The sequence below is a fragment of the Emys orbicularis genome, chromosome 16 (genome assembly GCF_028017835.1).
Source record: "Emys orbicularis isolate rEmyOrb1 chromosome 16, rEmyOrb1.hap1, whole genome shotgun sequence".
Taxonomy (NCBI): Eukaryota; Metazoa; Chordata; order Testudines; family Emydidae; genus Emys; species Emys orbicularis.
In genome coordinates, this window is record NC_088698.1 from 26,761,154 (window position 1) to 26,777,189 (window position 16,036).

Genomic DNA, 16,036 nt, shown 5'->3' on the forward strand with positions numbered 1-16,036 from the left:
TCCTCAGCTTCCAAACTCCTGAGTAAAATTGATCCTGTCCAAATAGAAATTCAGAATGAAGTATATATTGTGGCAGTTTTGAGGAACTAATTAATTTCTTGAGACCAAAGTGGGTTTGGGTGCTTCTTCTCTGCTTTACAAAACACACCGTCTCATATACCATGGATCTAGAAAGATGATTCAAATGAAGTAACAATGAGTCTTGTGTTCTTTTCTCATATCTTTATCAGTAGCCTTTTCTCATTCTTGGCTGTCATCAAGCATTGCCTGGGCCTCTTCTAAAACATCATCTGGATTGGCCAGTTCAATCTAAATTAAAAACACAAATATTTTACGCAATATAATTAAAGAAGCTCAGGATTTGTAAACACTGATTATTCAAGAGCTGCTGTAGAATCTCCCTCTTAACTGGACTTTAATTTATCCTGCAGTCTTTCACTAAATACTTTAAAACACTTTCTACGCTTTCCTCATTTTATGATGACAGCAGTGCCTATCGATTCTTCTTCGAGTGATTGCTCATATTGATTCCAATTAGGTGTGCACGCACCGCGTGCACGGCCGTCGGAAAGCTTTCCCCTAGCAGCATCCATCGGGTCAGCTGTGGAGCCCCCTGAAGTGGCGCCTTCATGGTGCTCAATATATAACCCTGCTGACCCGGTGCCCCCTCAGTTCCTTCTTACTACCCTTGATGGTTGTTAGAACTGTGGCATCTTGCTTAGCGAGTTCTCCACGTTTCCCTAGCTTGATTCTGATAGCTCCAGCACTGGTACACCAGGCTGCTGGAGCTGTAAGTGGACGTACCGGTCACATTGCCTCTCCTCCACGACCTACTCACTCAGGACCACGGTCGCCTCTGTCATCCCGACCTACGGTCCCTCCACCTCACGGCCTGGAAGCTGCATGGCTGAACCCCACGGAGCTTCTGTGTTCGGACCAAGTAAGACAGGTCCTGCTAGGCAGCAGGAAGCTCTACATAAGAGCCACATATCTGGTGAAGTGGAAAAGATTTTCGTGTTGGTGTGACCAGCGCCGCACACACCCCCTCCAGGTGCTGGTACCCCTCATTTTGGAGTACCTCCTGCACCTGAAACAGCAAGACCTGGCGGTGCCCTCCGTAAGAGTTCACCTTGCTGCCATCTTGGCCTTCCACCCGGGCATGTCTGGCTGCTCTGTCTTCGCCAACCCTATGGTCAGTCGCTTTCTCAAAGGCTTAGACCGCTCAGGTCCGTCAGCCCATCCCTGCGTGGGATCTTAACCTGGTCCTTTAGAGGCTCATGGGGCCCCCGTTTGAACTACTGGCCACGTGCTCCCTCCTATATCTTTCCTGGAAGACAGCTTTTCTGGTCGCCATTACATCCGCGAGACGAGTCTCTGAGCTGAAGGCCTTCACCTCGGACCCACCTTAAACGGTCTTCCACAGGGATAAGGTGCAACTCAGACCGCACCCGGCCTTCCTCCCAAAGGTGGCGTCGAACTTTCACACCAGCCAGGACATTTTCCTGCCCGTCTTTTACCTGAAACCTCATGCTGGTCCCCAGGAACAACAGTTGCATTCCCTCTATGTCCGCAGAGCCCTGGCTTTCTACATCGAACGCACTAAGTCATTCAGAAGATCGACCCAGCTATTCGTAGTGGTAGTGGACCGGATGAAAGACCTCCTGGTCTCCTCTCAGAGAATATCCTCCTGGATCACATCCTGCATCTGCACTTGCTATGAGCTGGCCAGGGTGCTGACCTCAGCTCTCACCGCACATTCCAATAGGGCCCAGGCCTCATCAGCCGTGTTCCTGGCCCAGGTGCCTATCCAAGAAATATGCAGGGCGGTGACTTGGTCCTCGGTGCATACCTTCAGCTCGCACTACGCAATCGTCCAGCATGCCAGAGACGATGCGGCCTTCGGTAGAGCGGTGCTACAATCTGCACTCTTTCACTCTGACCCCACCGCCTAGGTAAGTCTTGGGAATCACCTAATTGGAATCGATATGAGCAATCACTCGAAGAAGAAAAAATGGTTACTCACCTTTTGCAACTGTTGTTCTTTGAGATGTGTTGCTCATATCCATTCCAAACCCGCCCCACTACCCCTCTGTCGGAGTAGCCGGCAAGAAGGAACTGAGGGGGCACCGGGTCGGCAGGGTCATATATTGAGCGCCATGGAGTCGCCACTCCAGGGAGCTCCACAGCTGACCCGATGGATGCTGATAGGGAAAAACTTTCCAACAGCCGTGCACGCGGCGTGCGCACACCTAATTGGAACGCATATGAGCAACACATCTGGAAGAACGACAGTTACAAAAGGTGAGTAACCGTTTTTTATTTCTCCGTTTACTATCTATGTATAGGCTGTGTGGGTGCCACCTTAGCACGTACATAGTCTAGACAAAGTATAACCCAGGCCTGCCACAGTGGTTTGCATGGTAGATGTTGACTTGTAGATCCTGTTAACAGACTAGAGAGGAAAAATGTGGTAAAGTCACAAGCATATTTTTGACAACAGGGGAGTTGTGGCCTATTTGTCTACAGTCAACAAATGGGGACTGTCTCTGGCAGTGGCTGGTATCAGTTGCTTCTAAGGAAGGTGCAAAAAAAACAAAGCATGGAAAACGATGGAATAACCTGCCTACTGGGAAAGTTTCATCCTAATCCTAGTCAATTAGTGGTTAGTTTATCCCCTGAAGCATGAGGGTTTATATCCCCTCTTTAAAAAAAAATCCGGTCACTCAATGTTCCTTTGCAACTAAGATCTAGACAATTTTTCCATAATGACCATTCAATGTTTATTATTTCTGCAGCACTATGGGTTTGCCTACTACTTACCGACCTATAAAAAAAGACCAATGCCCCAAAGCTCTTGATATCTAAACTAGACAAAGGAATGAGCAGAGAAAAAAATGTAACATTGGGTTTTGGTGAGGCTTGAGTTGGTGAAGCATTGTTTGTGGTGACCTCTTAACTGTACCAAAGGGAGGAAAAAACATTACTTTATAGTAACTTTGGTTCTTTGGTATGTGTTGACGACAGAGATTGCACTCTTGGTGCACAAGTTCAAGATCCTTTGGGCAACAGTGTCCACTGGGGCTGTGCCTAGATGTTCTTGTGCCTGCTCTCCCCTCTTCCCCCAACTGAGAGCACAAAAGGCAGTAGCCCCAACTGTCCCTCAGTTCCTTTGCCAATACAGAATTCCCCATATTAGTGAGGAAGGAGAGCAGGTTGTGGAATTAATGTGGACAACACATCTCAAAGAACCATAGTTAGGGTAAGGCACATAATCGTTCTCTCTTCTTTGAGTGATTGGCCACATGGGTTCCCCTCCTGGTGAAATAACAATCTTTGAATGGAGGTGAGTATGAGGAGTCCTACTTAAACAATTACTGCAGGACACCTCTACCAAAACAGGCACCCAACGTGGAAGCTTCTACCGAAGAATAGTGTCTTGTAAATGTGTCGACTGAGCTCCACATAGTTGCCCTACACATTTCAGAAATAGGGACATTCTTCAACCAGGCAGCAGAGACTGCTTGAACCCTAGCAGAATGAGCAGTAATGTGGCTAAGTAGCTCTAAGTTGGCTAGTTTGTAACATGTTCTTATACAGTTGGAGTCCCATTTTCATAATCTGGGTGAGGATATGTATTGCCTGACCCTTAACCCTATCTGCAAAGGCCACAAACAGTCTAGGTTGTTCCTGAATGATTTTGTCCTGTTAAAGTAGTATGATAATGCCCTTACTATATCAAGCATACGAAGTCCCCTCACCCCTCCTTGGAGTTGAGTGAGGCTTGGAGAAGAAAATTGATTAATTAATTTAGTTCATATGGAATTCTGAAACAATTTTGGCTAGGAATTGGGGATGAGGCCTGGGGATGAAACACTGTATAAAGGGGACCCACCATAAGAGACTGAATCTCCCCTACCCTTTGAGATGATGTAATAGATACTAAAAGGGCAGCCTTCATTGATAGGTGGTATAGGGTAAAGGGTGCTAAGGGCTCAAAGAAGGGTCACAACAACCTGTTAATATTATACTGAGGTCCCAAGAGGGTGGGGGTTCCTGAACTGGGGAGAAGTGTAACACTGTTGCAAAAGAAGCAAACATAATTCTGGGATTTATTAGCAGGAGTCTTATAAGCAAGATACGAGAAGTAATTCTTCTGCTCTACTCTGTGCTGATTAAGCCTGAAGTATTGTGTCCAGTTCCGGGTGTCAAATTTCAGGAAAGATGTGGACAACTTGGAGAAAGTCCAGAGAAGAGCAACAAAAATGATTAAAGGTCTAGAAAAGGACATCTAGGGCACAGGTGGGGCCCTAAAAGACATCGCTGGCCAAAGGAATCCAATCTTACATGCAATGGGGCTCATATACGCAGGGCCAGCTCCAGCATTTCTGCCGCCCCAAGCAAAAAAAAAAAAAAAAAAAGCCGCGATCGGCGGCGGCAATTGGGGAAAAAAAAAAAAAAAGCCGCAATTGGCGGCGGCAGTTCAGCGGCAGGTCCTTCGCTCCTAGAGGGAGTGAGGGACCTGCCGCCCCCGAATTGCCGCAGGTGCCGCCCCTCTCCCTTGGCCGCCCCAAGCACCTGCTTGTTAAGCTGGTGCCTGGAGCCGGCCCTCCATACACACTATGAGTGAGGAACCCATGTGGACACAATCACTCAAAGAAGAAAGAAATGCTACTTAGATGGCTTAAAATCTAATGGTGACAGCTGTAATTTGTGCTGTCTGTGAAAACACCAAAGGTTAAATTTTCAAGCAGAGTTACCTTGGGTATTGGATACTGCGTAGGAGTAGGAGCTTCTTCTCGTCCAAAGTCAATCATAGTTCCACACTTCGGAATATCTGCTACCCAGAAACCTTCAAACAACTGGCCTTTATTCAGGTAGAAAAACTTTCCTAGGCCGTGTTTCTTTCCCTCTTTCCACGTTCCTTCATACCGATTTTCATTTGCTGTAATCGGTCAAATAAAGATGTGGACAGGCAATGAAAGGGTGCACATTTTCATTAGGTGACTAGAAATTAAACAAATCAACAAAACACGGATAAGCCAACATATACATAAAACTTCTGCCTGGCTCCATCCATAAGGGGAAACGTAATGGAGCAAAAATGTAGACAAATACTTATTTTAAGTGTTGCATTGATTCACTTTACTGTGTTCACATGCATGTTGTATTCACTTTCCACAAATATTCTAAGTAAACACATTTAGTGCCGAGGCATAGCAAATTTTAAACAAATGTTGCAGAAAAGTTAGGGAATACAAATTCAGATCTATAATCACAACTATTCACACTGGAATCCTGGCTCTAAGAATTCTCCTCATGCAGTCAGGAAACAGGAAGATATTGGGTGACCTTTGGGTCTAATCAAAATAATCTGAATTTCAAATACTTGCAGTTAACTTCTTGTGAATGAACCACCGTTCAAGAATATTCACAGAAAATGTGATTTGTTCATGGACATTTCATGCACAGAAAAATACATTTGTTAGATAAATTACATGTACAAATTATTTGCTCAGCTCTACTGTACCTACTACAATTTTTCTGCATACAGAAGTAAGACTCTTTTTTACACAGTTTTATACTCTATATTGTTTAAGACTCAGACCATGATGGACAGGAAAGAGTGCCACCTACACACAATACAGAGCTGCAAGGAAATGAGAGAGCCTTCACAGGGGTGGCATTAGATCTGTGATTATGGCAGTCACCTAGGACTTCAGCTCTGAGGGATGCTGGAATATTAACATAACAGGCCACTCTTGAGCCTCTTTTTCCCAGCTGCAGTGTTTCTGGCCACAACACACCCCCTCAGAAATAGTGTTAATTTTTGTCTACATTACTTATAACATTGGTTGGCGGCACCTGTGGTCCAGGCGAACTCCAGCAAGCTTTGCATTGGTGGTGGTGGTGACACTTTTGGACTAACACTGCAGAGAACATTATGGTATTTGGGAATTGTCAGCATTTGGTAAAGGCAACAGAATAGAAAGTGGAATACCCTTTTGAAGGTGGATATTACACAGATAGATTAGGTTGGGTTTGTAGAAGGGAGCCAGGGACAATGAGGATGCCACATTTAATGAAGTTTCATCCAGCACTTAGACAGCCAGAAGGTCCACTCAGGCTCTGATCTTTTCTGTTCTCTTGTCCCAGCCGCTTGGAGACCCAGCAAGTCATGAGGCTGGCCCTGATAGCCCCATTCTATCAAACACTCAGGATAAATTGAAATACTGGAGGTCCTATCTGTACTCTTTCCATGGCAGTTGAAACACTATTGTTCATAGCCTAGGTCTCTGTTGTACATTTGCTATGGTTTGGTTTAAAACCTTCCTATAATGAACTATAACTGAGCCAGTAAATCAATGTGATTCCCTAGTCTAAGATCATCCTCTCCAGGCATTCTGCCAGTATAAGCAATTTAATCTTGGGTTGCAGCTCATCATGACCTCCATTGAAGAACTGCTTTTCTTTCCCCATTGCAAAGCTTTCAGCACGTGGGCATGTTTCCAGAGACTGAGCTGAATATATTAAGCTTGTGGGCATGAAATAATTGTGCTGGCTAATTTTAACCACAAGGAATCCAGCTTATAATCAGATCCAGGCTGTGACAGAAGTATCTGGGCTTTGAAACAGAGAGAAGACAGCACCCAATGACTCAGCCTTGATAGGCTGGGAGCACGTGTAATTGTGTGGGCAAGTTAATGACATAAAGGTAAGGGAGGTGTCATTTGATTCGCAAAAATCTACAAAATCATAATTTCAATGGTGTTACCCTCTACAGTGTCACAAGGGGACATGCTGCTCCCTGGCTCCCAGCTCCATATCCTCCAGTTGGTGGAAATTTTTACAATACTGTGTCAGAAATGGGTCAAACTGGGTATAATTCTAAAGCCCTTTCTCCCACAAATGCAATGGTACCAAACATGACAAACTGAGAATAATAATGTAGCTATGAATATTAGAGAAAATGTTTAAAAATCAACTTTTTAAACTATAACATATATAGGCATGTCAAACCTGAAGCCTTCACATAGTTAAAAATTGTGGCCCTCAACTGCCAGTGCTGTGTTATCAATTAATGCTCAGAACATGATGCCTGGTTAAATGTTTTAATGTTGTAGATTACTATAAGTGGAAGGAGTGCTTCAAGGCGAGTTCCCATCATCATCAAAAAGAAGTGGGTCAGTGGTGTTAATTATCAGCTTTGTTTATTATGCTAAAAGAGTTGTAATGAGGCATTGTTTAAGATATCAGCATCCAGCTAGAAATTACTGGAATCCATCTGTAAATGGTATGTATATAGTTACATAATACACGTTATATAACATGATTACAACCCCAAAGTAATTTATTACAAAATCCTTGTTTTTACTTTGGTCTTGATCATTTTTAGGCTTCAATGGGAGATGAAGGGTACTGACTAGTAACTGAGGCATTTAATTTATAAACTAGAGGAGGAGTGAAGCAGATGAGCTGTGTGACTTATATATGGAAAGTTGGTTGTTGGTGTTGATTTAACAAAGATGAACCATTGGTCTAATGTGAATTTACGTGTATAGCAAAGGTGATAGCTCTGGTGTGTATGCAATGCATATTAAAGGTATTGGTTACACTGCCTAGCTGCTTTGCTTTATCAGTTTACTAGTATGGCATTCACTTGGGGAAACAATTAGATGAAGACCCACATAACACTGGAGATAATATTTCCTTCTAAAATCTTCCTGAAACACAAAATCTTCTATTTGAGAAAGATTGGGATTCTTATCTTTAGATTACATTTGATCAAACTCCAACCAAACCAAAAATCCAAAATTCTACTTTTATGATGAGACTCTCCCTGAAATTTCCAATTCATACATATTGTGTTATTTCTGGGTCAGTGTTGAGCCCTGAAGATCCCCTGTGTTTGTTGGGAACTCATCCCAATGAGCACAGGGCTTTGGAGAGGGATGATGTTTAAAACCATTGATTAACAATCAACAACAAACAAACAAACAAAAAGTTGTATCCTTTTAAAGAAAAGCAAAATAAACACAAAGTGGGGAAAAAAATACTGGAGAAACCAAACTTCTTGTCAGATGCACCAGTTAGAAAGTGTGTTTGGCAAAGCATTTGGTTTGATCACAGAGACATTTGTTCTTTACTCATACAAGTAGTACATCCTCTAACTTGCCTCTCTGCCCATTCTGGCAATTTACTAAGTATAAGTTACGTGTGTGTTGGCTTGAGATACTCAGAGCTGTATAGGGGTAGCATTAGCTCACCATCTTCATGGAGCAAAGAGCTAAAACAATGCCATCCAGCAGATGCTTCCCCCCCCCCCCCCCCGGAATCCAAGACCAAAACTGGGGGGAAAAGGTTTGGGGAGGAATCCACACCCCTAATAGGTCATACTTAGGGATGGTGGAGGTATTACCTAGATATCAAGACAAAATGGGGCGCTGGAGGTCAAGACAAAGTTCCAGCAAATGTCTCAAGTGTAGAAGCTATTGGAACCTACTTAAGCGAAGCATTCCTTGGCCACTGCATTGGTCTTCCAACCATTGTCCTTCATAGATGGATCCATCCTTGTAGTACATTCTGCCCCAGCCGCTTCTTTTCCCGCCACTCCATTCCCCTTCATAATATTCCATGTCCGAGGAAAACTTAATTCCATAGCCCTAAAATTAAAAGGTTACAGTTCTCAGTTTAACAGTCTCTGCATTAAAAACAAGTGTCTGGACTCCCGGGTTTTTTTCTCTGGTCTGCCACTAACTTGCTCATTATTATTTGTATACATTACTAATGGCATCCAGACTCAGAAGCTATTCAAAACAGTGTAAATATGTTATATTTTTATCAGAAAAGAGTAAAAGCACAAACCCATGTATGGAAGGAGAGACAGTCTCCAAAACAAATGCAGGTTTGGCCAAGTCTAATGCATTGTCATTTTAGAAATGCAGAAATCAGCGCAGGAAATAACCTAGTCCTGACTGCGAGGGCCTTTGGCCAATGCAGGATCAATCCCTATAACCTATGTTTCAAGGAAATAAAGGACAACTGTCAGGGACAAAGGATTTTTAAGGGACTCCACCTGACAATTCCTGTTACAAAATCTTACACAGGACAAAATCATAAATTTATATCATAGTGTATGATCAAATTGGGTCTTACTGGTATACAGACTTGGGCACCAAATAAGGGATGTCCTTTAAAATGGGGATTCTATGGCCCCTCAAGACATATAGTACCTTTCCTAGTCCCAAGCAATGGACCACTGGCTCTTGGGAGACTAAGGATCTCTACTAGATACTAAAGATCCAGGGAAAAGTCTCACTGTCAGGACTTTTACCATTTCATTCCTTTTTTCAGTTTTATATCCTCTCTCCATACTCCAATAGCCTTATGAGTCTCTGCAGAGCCCAGGATCCTATGTATAATGCCAATTTGCAGATACACATATGGTTCCATAACTAATCTTTTTGTCAAATAGCCACATAAATCCACAAAATGGTTCCTTCTTTTGCTCCTGAGCTTCTCTGCCCACCAATTTGTCTCCTGCCACCTTCTTTGTTCTGTGGTCCCACAGGGATGGGGTGTGTGTATAAGCTTCAGTGAGATTCCTGTGCCTCTCCTGCACTGCTATACATAACAGGATAAAGCAAATGAGATATTAGCAGGGCCAAGAGCAAACACTCGTTTTCCTGGATCTTCTCTCAGGATTATCTATATAGGGAAACTCAGGGAAGTTAAGACTAATTAACTAATGATGTGATATTAACATGCATTAAACCCCTCTGCGGATGCTCTCATTCAGGAGTGAAGTAGCTTTAGTTCGCTTCATCTTAATCCCCTAAAATAAAGCAAACTCACTCCACTTTACATCTGAATGAGGAACACCCACAAGTTTCTTAAATTAACTACTGGTGTGAAGTTATCTTGACTGTCCCTATGTAGACAAGCCTTCAATTTTGAGGTGGTGTGGGATCCTCCACTTGGCATCATCAATGGGAGAAATGGAACAGTAAGTTCCTCCTCTCCTGCAGTCCAACTGCCTTTCTTTCCTTTGTGTTTTATTAATACTACATAAAATCCAAACATAAAAAGGATAAAACAACAACAAAAGCAGAAGCATTTCCACTATTCAGAAAGGAGACCATTAATTGGAGAAAACCAGAAAATCTTGGAGAACCAGAATTTGACGGTTCCATTCTAGCGCTCCCAATTAATAACACATTATCTTGTAAGCTGCCACCTCAGAAAACACCTACAGTAACTACTACACAACAGTTTGAGGAGAAAACAACCTAACAAAGACTGCAGCACAGAAACAGAAAACTCAGTTCCACTTTAGCTCAGAGCAGAGAATCTGCACTGTTCCCTGATTCTTTACCCACCCTAAAAAATCATAAAAACATGAAATTCCCCTCAAAAGCTTTTGTGCTTCCTTCCTTTATTTTTTAAAGATTTAATAATGAATTTAGCACTGTCAAAAGTTGTTGTATTGATAGCCATGGAGAGGGAAGTATTCTGTTTATCCATACAACAGGTACATCAATCCAAGCTTCATCCATGCTGCCCCCTGCCATGTGTTTCAATCTTGTCATGAAGGGTCTACTTTTTGCGGTGATGCAGTCTCCATAACCTGTTCAGTCCTTAGTGTTGCTTCTGAAGTTGACAATCAATTGGTGCCAGTGGTGGGTTGTGGTTAATGGACTCCTTGATTAAGGTCACAAATTTTATTTTACACAGGAAACAATGTGTTCACCTGTTATGAAAAGCCAAAAAGCAGTCTCAAAAGGCATGCCCTACTTTGGGGATTCCTATCAGTCAGAAACATTTACATGATATTGATGAGTTTCCCCAGAGGAATAAAGTATCTTATCTCAGTAGAAAAATAAAATCAGTTCTTGAAAGAATTGATTTTTCTGAATATTAATTTTATTGAGCTTCAAGAATGCAAATGGGAAGCTTTTATATAAGTAAAGGAATAGCAGCATCAGGATGTCATTACAAATCACTCACTGAAGGTCAACCACTCAAAATATATTTTCAAAGAATGAGAAATGAGGCCTCCCTCAAGAGTCTAGAGCCATGGAAGTGCCTGCCATTTAGATATATAAGACAGTTAATTTATTTTAAGATCATATACAAAGAATAACAGGAAGTTTTCACTAGCAGACCAGGAAATATTTCTCAAAAAGATTCTGCATGTAAGAAGGTTGCAATCATTATTACAAAGGTGGTTTTCCTGTTATGAAGAATGACACTCTTTGAAACACTGACCTTTTTGAGAAGTCTCTTGGTTTCCAAAAGGACCCGTGTTATAGTTCTAATATACTCTATCGACCCTTAAAGAAGCTATTTTAAGAAGCTGCGCATTCTTGCAACACTTTCAGTACATGCTTTTTTAACAAGTTTCCTCTGACCAATTCAAATATAGTAGAAACTAGATGGACGTGTTGAGGGATACAGACCTTTTTGTCTCTCTGCTTCTAGTTTTGAATGTGACCCAGGTTTGTAGTCATGATATGACAGCTATTTGGTTATATATTATTTCACTCCAGCTGTCAGTGGACAGGTGCCCACATTTAAAAGATCACCACTACAACTACTCCTCTTTGCTGGGAATTTCAATAGAGACCAAGGATCCAATGCCCTTGAAAATTGAATTGTCTATAGGGCAGAGACGTATTGAAAGGCCACTGTAGGCAATCAGGTAACTGCTATTGCCCCTGGTGAGCCTTTTCTATGGAGAAAGGATTTTAGTCTCCAGGGGTGTCAATTTTTCAACAGAACAAAATTAAATTTTAAATGTAAACAAAATTCAAACCCAGAGGAGAGCTTAATCTCGTTCCTTCTCCCAGCAATCACAGAATATTATACGTCCACTGCAAGCTCTGAGATTAAATCTTCTATGGTATCTAATAGAAAAAATAAACAAAGTACTGAAGCATTTTGTTTTGGAAACCAAAAGCATACACAGAATTGCAAGAACATTGGGAGCTAAGGGGAGAGGGAAGGTCATACTTTCAGCCATCCACCTTGGCAGGCCAAGAAAGCTCTAAAGAATAACAGCCTCACTATGCTTTCATAGGTCTCACATGCATTCTTTCCTGAAAGTCTCTTCATACCTTCAGTTTAGCCTCAGATTACAGATGTAATTTTAAAATCAACATTTTAAGCTTTGTTGTTTGTTTTATTTTGTTTCCAAATCTCCCCCATGATTTTGGACTAATTTCAAAACACGAGATCGTCTCCTGCCACTTGCTAAAATCTTGAGAGGTAATTTCAAGTAAAAGACTTGAAACAAAGATCGCTTACACATTTTTTGTCATTTTTCCACCAGCCTGAATACACTTTCTTGTATTCTTTAGTTACAGGGTCAGGAATGCTGTATGTTCCATATCCATCCCGTTTTCCAAACTTCCAGTCACCATTATATATTGCGCCTGTACTTTTCCAGGTCTGTGTACCTTTACCTGTTGTAACAAAGTACAGGGGCTACAGTAAGACATAAAATAGTATATGGTTGTTGTTATTATAAGCATTTATAAAGTATCTGGGCACCTTTACAAGGCTAAATAGGAGTCATTAACTATATAAACAAGAGAGACAGAATACCATGTTTCTCTCTGCGCACAGCTTTTAATTTAAGTGGTCAATCAGGAACAAAAGATTTTATAGTTTGATCAATCTAGAATATGAGAGGGCACAGGTAAATATATGTGCTTGCAGCTCTTTCTAAATGAGGCTAGATTCATGCTTGTGATTCAGATAGTCAGATGCACTATTGATCTCTATCAGAGACTTCCTATGTGACTTTGGGTGAGTCACTTAATCTCCCTGTGTCTCAGTTTACTATCTGTAAACAGTGAATAATACTACTTCTTTGCTCCGATCCTTTGTATGTCATTAACATCTACAGGGAGTGCCTGGAAAAGAGGGGCTCAGAAAGGAGACAGAAAGGGGACATGCCCCATAGAGTCCAAATGTCAATAACACCAGAGAGGATTTGCAGCACTCTAGGCTTGCCCAAGTAGATGGTGAGAGGTAAAGGCCTGCTTAGGGCAGGGGAGTGGGAGGGTTGTGGGGCCTGGTGGGAGTCTCCATAGGTTTGGATAAGTGCCTCCATTTTAGAATGTTCCTCTATGCTCTGATACTTTGGGGTTCTTCCCACCCTTGGGTTTATCTTGTATATTTATACTGACTTGGTTTGCTGTGATGTACAAGCAACATCAGTAAAAATTAAAAAAGGTTTCCTAGTCCCATCACTGCAAAATGTAAAACCTGCCCCATTAAGGTGCTGCCTCCATAAGAAGCATGGGAGAACAGGAGAGCTGGGTGAATATAAATTATAGGAGGCATTTAACCATTGTTTTCTATTTGCAAGCTGTTCACGAACTAACCCTAATTTCTGCAACTCTACCCTTAACCAGTCACCCAGTAGTTTGGATGTACACTTTTCAATCCATCTTTTCTTCCCAAAGATTTGCTTTGAGTGTGATTGTTTCTCTAAATTACATGTTGTTGTTTCTGCATGACTGAGACATTTTAAATAGGTGAATAACAATCAGGGGTGCTCACAGAGCCCCTGCCATAGAGAGGAGAATGTAGGACCCCCTCAAAGGAGGAAATAATGGGGGGCATGCAGAGCCATGGAGGACTTAAGGGGTAGTAGGAATGGGGGTGCACACAGAACTGCTGGCATGGGGGTGGAGAATGGGAGACTTTGGCATGGGATGTGTGGTGGATGAGGCACACAGAACTCCTGGCAGAAGCGGGACTGAAGGGAGTTGCAGGGAGTCCCTTGCCAATGAGGGGAATGGGAGGGTGGCACACAGTGAGCTTTTAGAGGGAATGGAGGAATGCAAAAAGCCTCTGGTGTGTGCAATGGGCTTGCCATACACAAGCTATGAAGCGTACGACCCGCTACTAATACACAGGGCCGCCGAGAGCGGGTTCGGGCCCCGGTGAAAAATTTTTTTCGGGCCCCCCAGCAAGGGCGGACTGGCTAAACAGGGCCGACAAGAGCGGGGGGAAGCCGGACACCGGGCCCCCTTGCGGACTCCAGTAATTTGTACCAGCTTCCCCCCCTCTCGTCGGCCCTGCTAATACACATTTATAATTTATTCCTCTATCTGCATAAGCCTCAAACCCCAGCCCTGGCCAGTGCACAGGTATGGAAGTATCACATGCCTTAAGGGATACAAGTTCAGGTCCTGAGCACCGCAGTCTGGCAGGGGTGAGAATGCTGAGGATGAACTTGTGACTGTTGAACAATTCTTCGTATGTCCAAAATCTCTGGATTGTTTTGTATTTTTTGAGCAAAGGGTCACTGTATATTTAAGACTGCACATGAGCTTTCATTATAAACTCTATTTTGCCACTGCACCACCAAAATCACCAAACAAAGTAACATTGGCCTCAAAATCCATTGGTAAGTAAGGGCAGGGGCGGCTCTAGCTTTTTTGCCGCCCCAAGCACGGCAGGCAGGCAGCCTTCGGCATGCCTGCGGGAGGTCCCAGTCCCGCGGCTTCGGCGGCATACCTGCGCCGGTCCCGCGGCTTCAGCGTGCCCGCCGCCGAATCCACAGGACTGGCGGACCTCCCACAGGCAAGCCGCCGAAGGCTGCCTGACTGCCGCCCTCGCAGGGACCGGCAGGGCGCCTCCCGCGGTTTGCCGCCCCAGGCACGTGCTTGGAGCGCTGGTGCCTGGAGCCGCCGCTGAGTAAGGGTACCTTACCAGTGAATTCAAATACTTTTAATTAATCTATTTTTTACTAACTGTATTCTTCTTATAAAAATTTCTATTCTTAAATTAGTGATCTGTCCTTTTGATCTTAACTTCACCTTAAACTACTGACTACTCCCCAACCATTCACCACACCTAAAAGGCATCTAAGAAAACTAGATCATCCACATTAAAGATGATTTTTAATATTTTTTTCTCAACAGCCGCTTCTAGCTACATATACGTGCTTTTAAAAATAATATCAATACAATTCCATAGTTTCCAGTGGATATTTTCACTTTGTTTTCTGCGGTAAACGGAAAGAGAATGTGAAGTAGTGGACACACACACACACACACACACACACACACACAGGGTGGAAATTTCAGAAGCACCTAAATGACTTGGGAGCACAAGTCCCATTGACTGTGAATGGGACTCTGGTTCCTAAGTGACTTAGGAACTTTTTAAAATTACACCCAGTATCAATAACGTTTCTGAAAATGTTCTCAAATATTTTTAACTACTTCCTCTGTAATCTAGGTGGTATATACAGAATACACAATGTACTGAAATGTATGCCAATAAAAATGTTATCCCACACCTCATCATGTACTCTTATTATACATACAAGGTAGTTTCAGGTGCATATAACTGACTAAAGCAATAGTCTGTATTTTCAAAGTAATGTTTTGCTATGAATGTGCACAGCAACATTTGTTTGACTTGCAGTTATTCAAACCAGAACATGCGTAGTTTTATTTAACATGAAAATGTGCTTGAGCAAAATTTTAGAAATCTGCATTATTATATATATATATATATATATATATACACATACATATATAAATATATAGCACCATATATACAGAGATTGTGCTCTGGAAACAGATAAAATTAGTCAAAAGTCTCTGCCCCTTAGAACATATAAAGAACATATAAATGTATAATGCACCTTCTAGTAAGCAATATTCTTACCATGCTTCAAATTGTCCAACCATTCTCCAGTATAGTGATCCCTATTGACAGCATAAATTGTATGTCTTAATCCACATTTCTGTGCCTTCCTGTCCCATTCAGTCCAGAGAGGCTCTACGGTCCTAGGATATTTTACAATGGGCATATTGTTCTTAGCTGGAAATGAAAACACAAAGTTGTCAGAAATGCAACTAGAGAGACATTACCAAGGTGGGTACAGGAAGAATATTCCATCTATAAGCTGCATTTTATGATGCAAATATTTCAGTAGCATGACTTTAACATCTGGCTTTTAAAAAGGTAAACTAAACTAAAGTCAAAATAAACAGAAATAAGAAACTTAAAA

At 42.3% G+C, this 16,036-nt stretch overlaps 1 protein-coding gene across 1 annotated transcript; it reads right to left on the minus strand.

The window, feature by feature from the left end:
- Nucleotides 1-240: 240 nt before the first annotated feature.
- On the minus strand, nucleotides 241-15,835 carry MORN3 (MORN repeat containing 3). The gene is made up of 5 exons (XM_065418024.1): nucleotides 15,691-15,835; nucleotides 12,304-12,461; nucleotides 8,501-8,660; nucleotides 4,758-4,942; nucleotides 241-309 (listed from the first exon to the last, which is right to left on the minus strand). The coding sequence occupies exons 1-5, from the start codon at nucleotides 15,833-15,835 to the stop codon at nucleotides 241-243; spliced, it is 717 nt and encodes a 238-aa protein (XP_065274096.1).
- Nucleotides 15,836-16,036: the final 201 nt, after the last annotated feature.

What these genes read in the sequence shown, in the direction of transcription:
- MORN3 (XM_065418024.1), bottom strand. Translation starts at nt 15,835, where the DNA reads ATGCCCATTGTAAAATATCCTAGGACCGTAGAGCCTCTCTGGACTGAA. An exon ending in GTTGGACAATTTGAAGCATG is followed by an intron (nt 12,462 to 15,690) that starts GTAAGAATATTG and finishes TTGTTACAACAG; the next exon opens with GTAAAGGTACACAGACCTGG. An exon ending in GGAAAAATGACAAAAAATGT is followed by an intron (nt 8,661 to 12,303) that starts GTAAGCGATCTT and finishes TTTTAATTTTAG; the next exon opens with GGCTATGGAATTAAGTTTTC.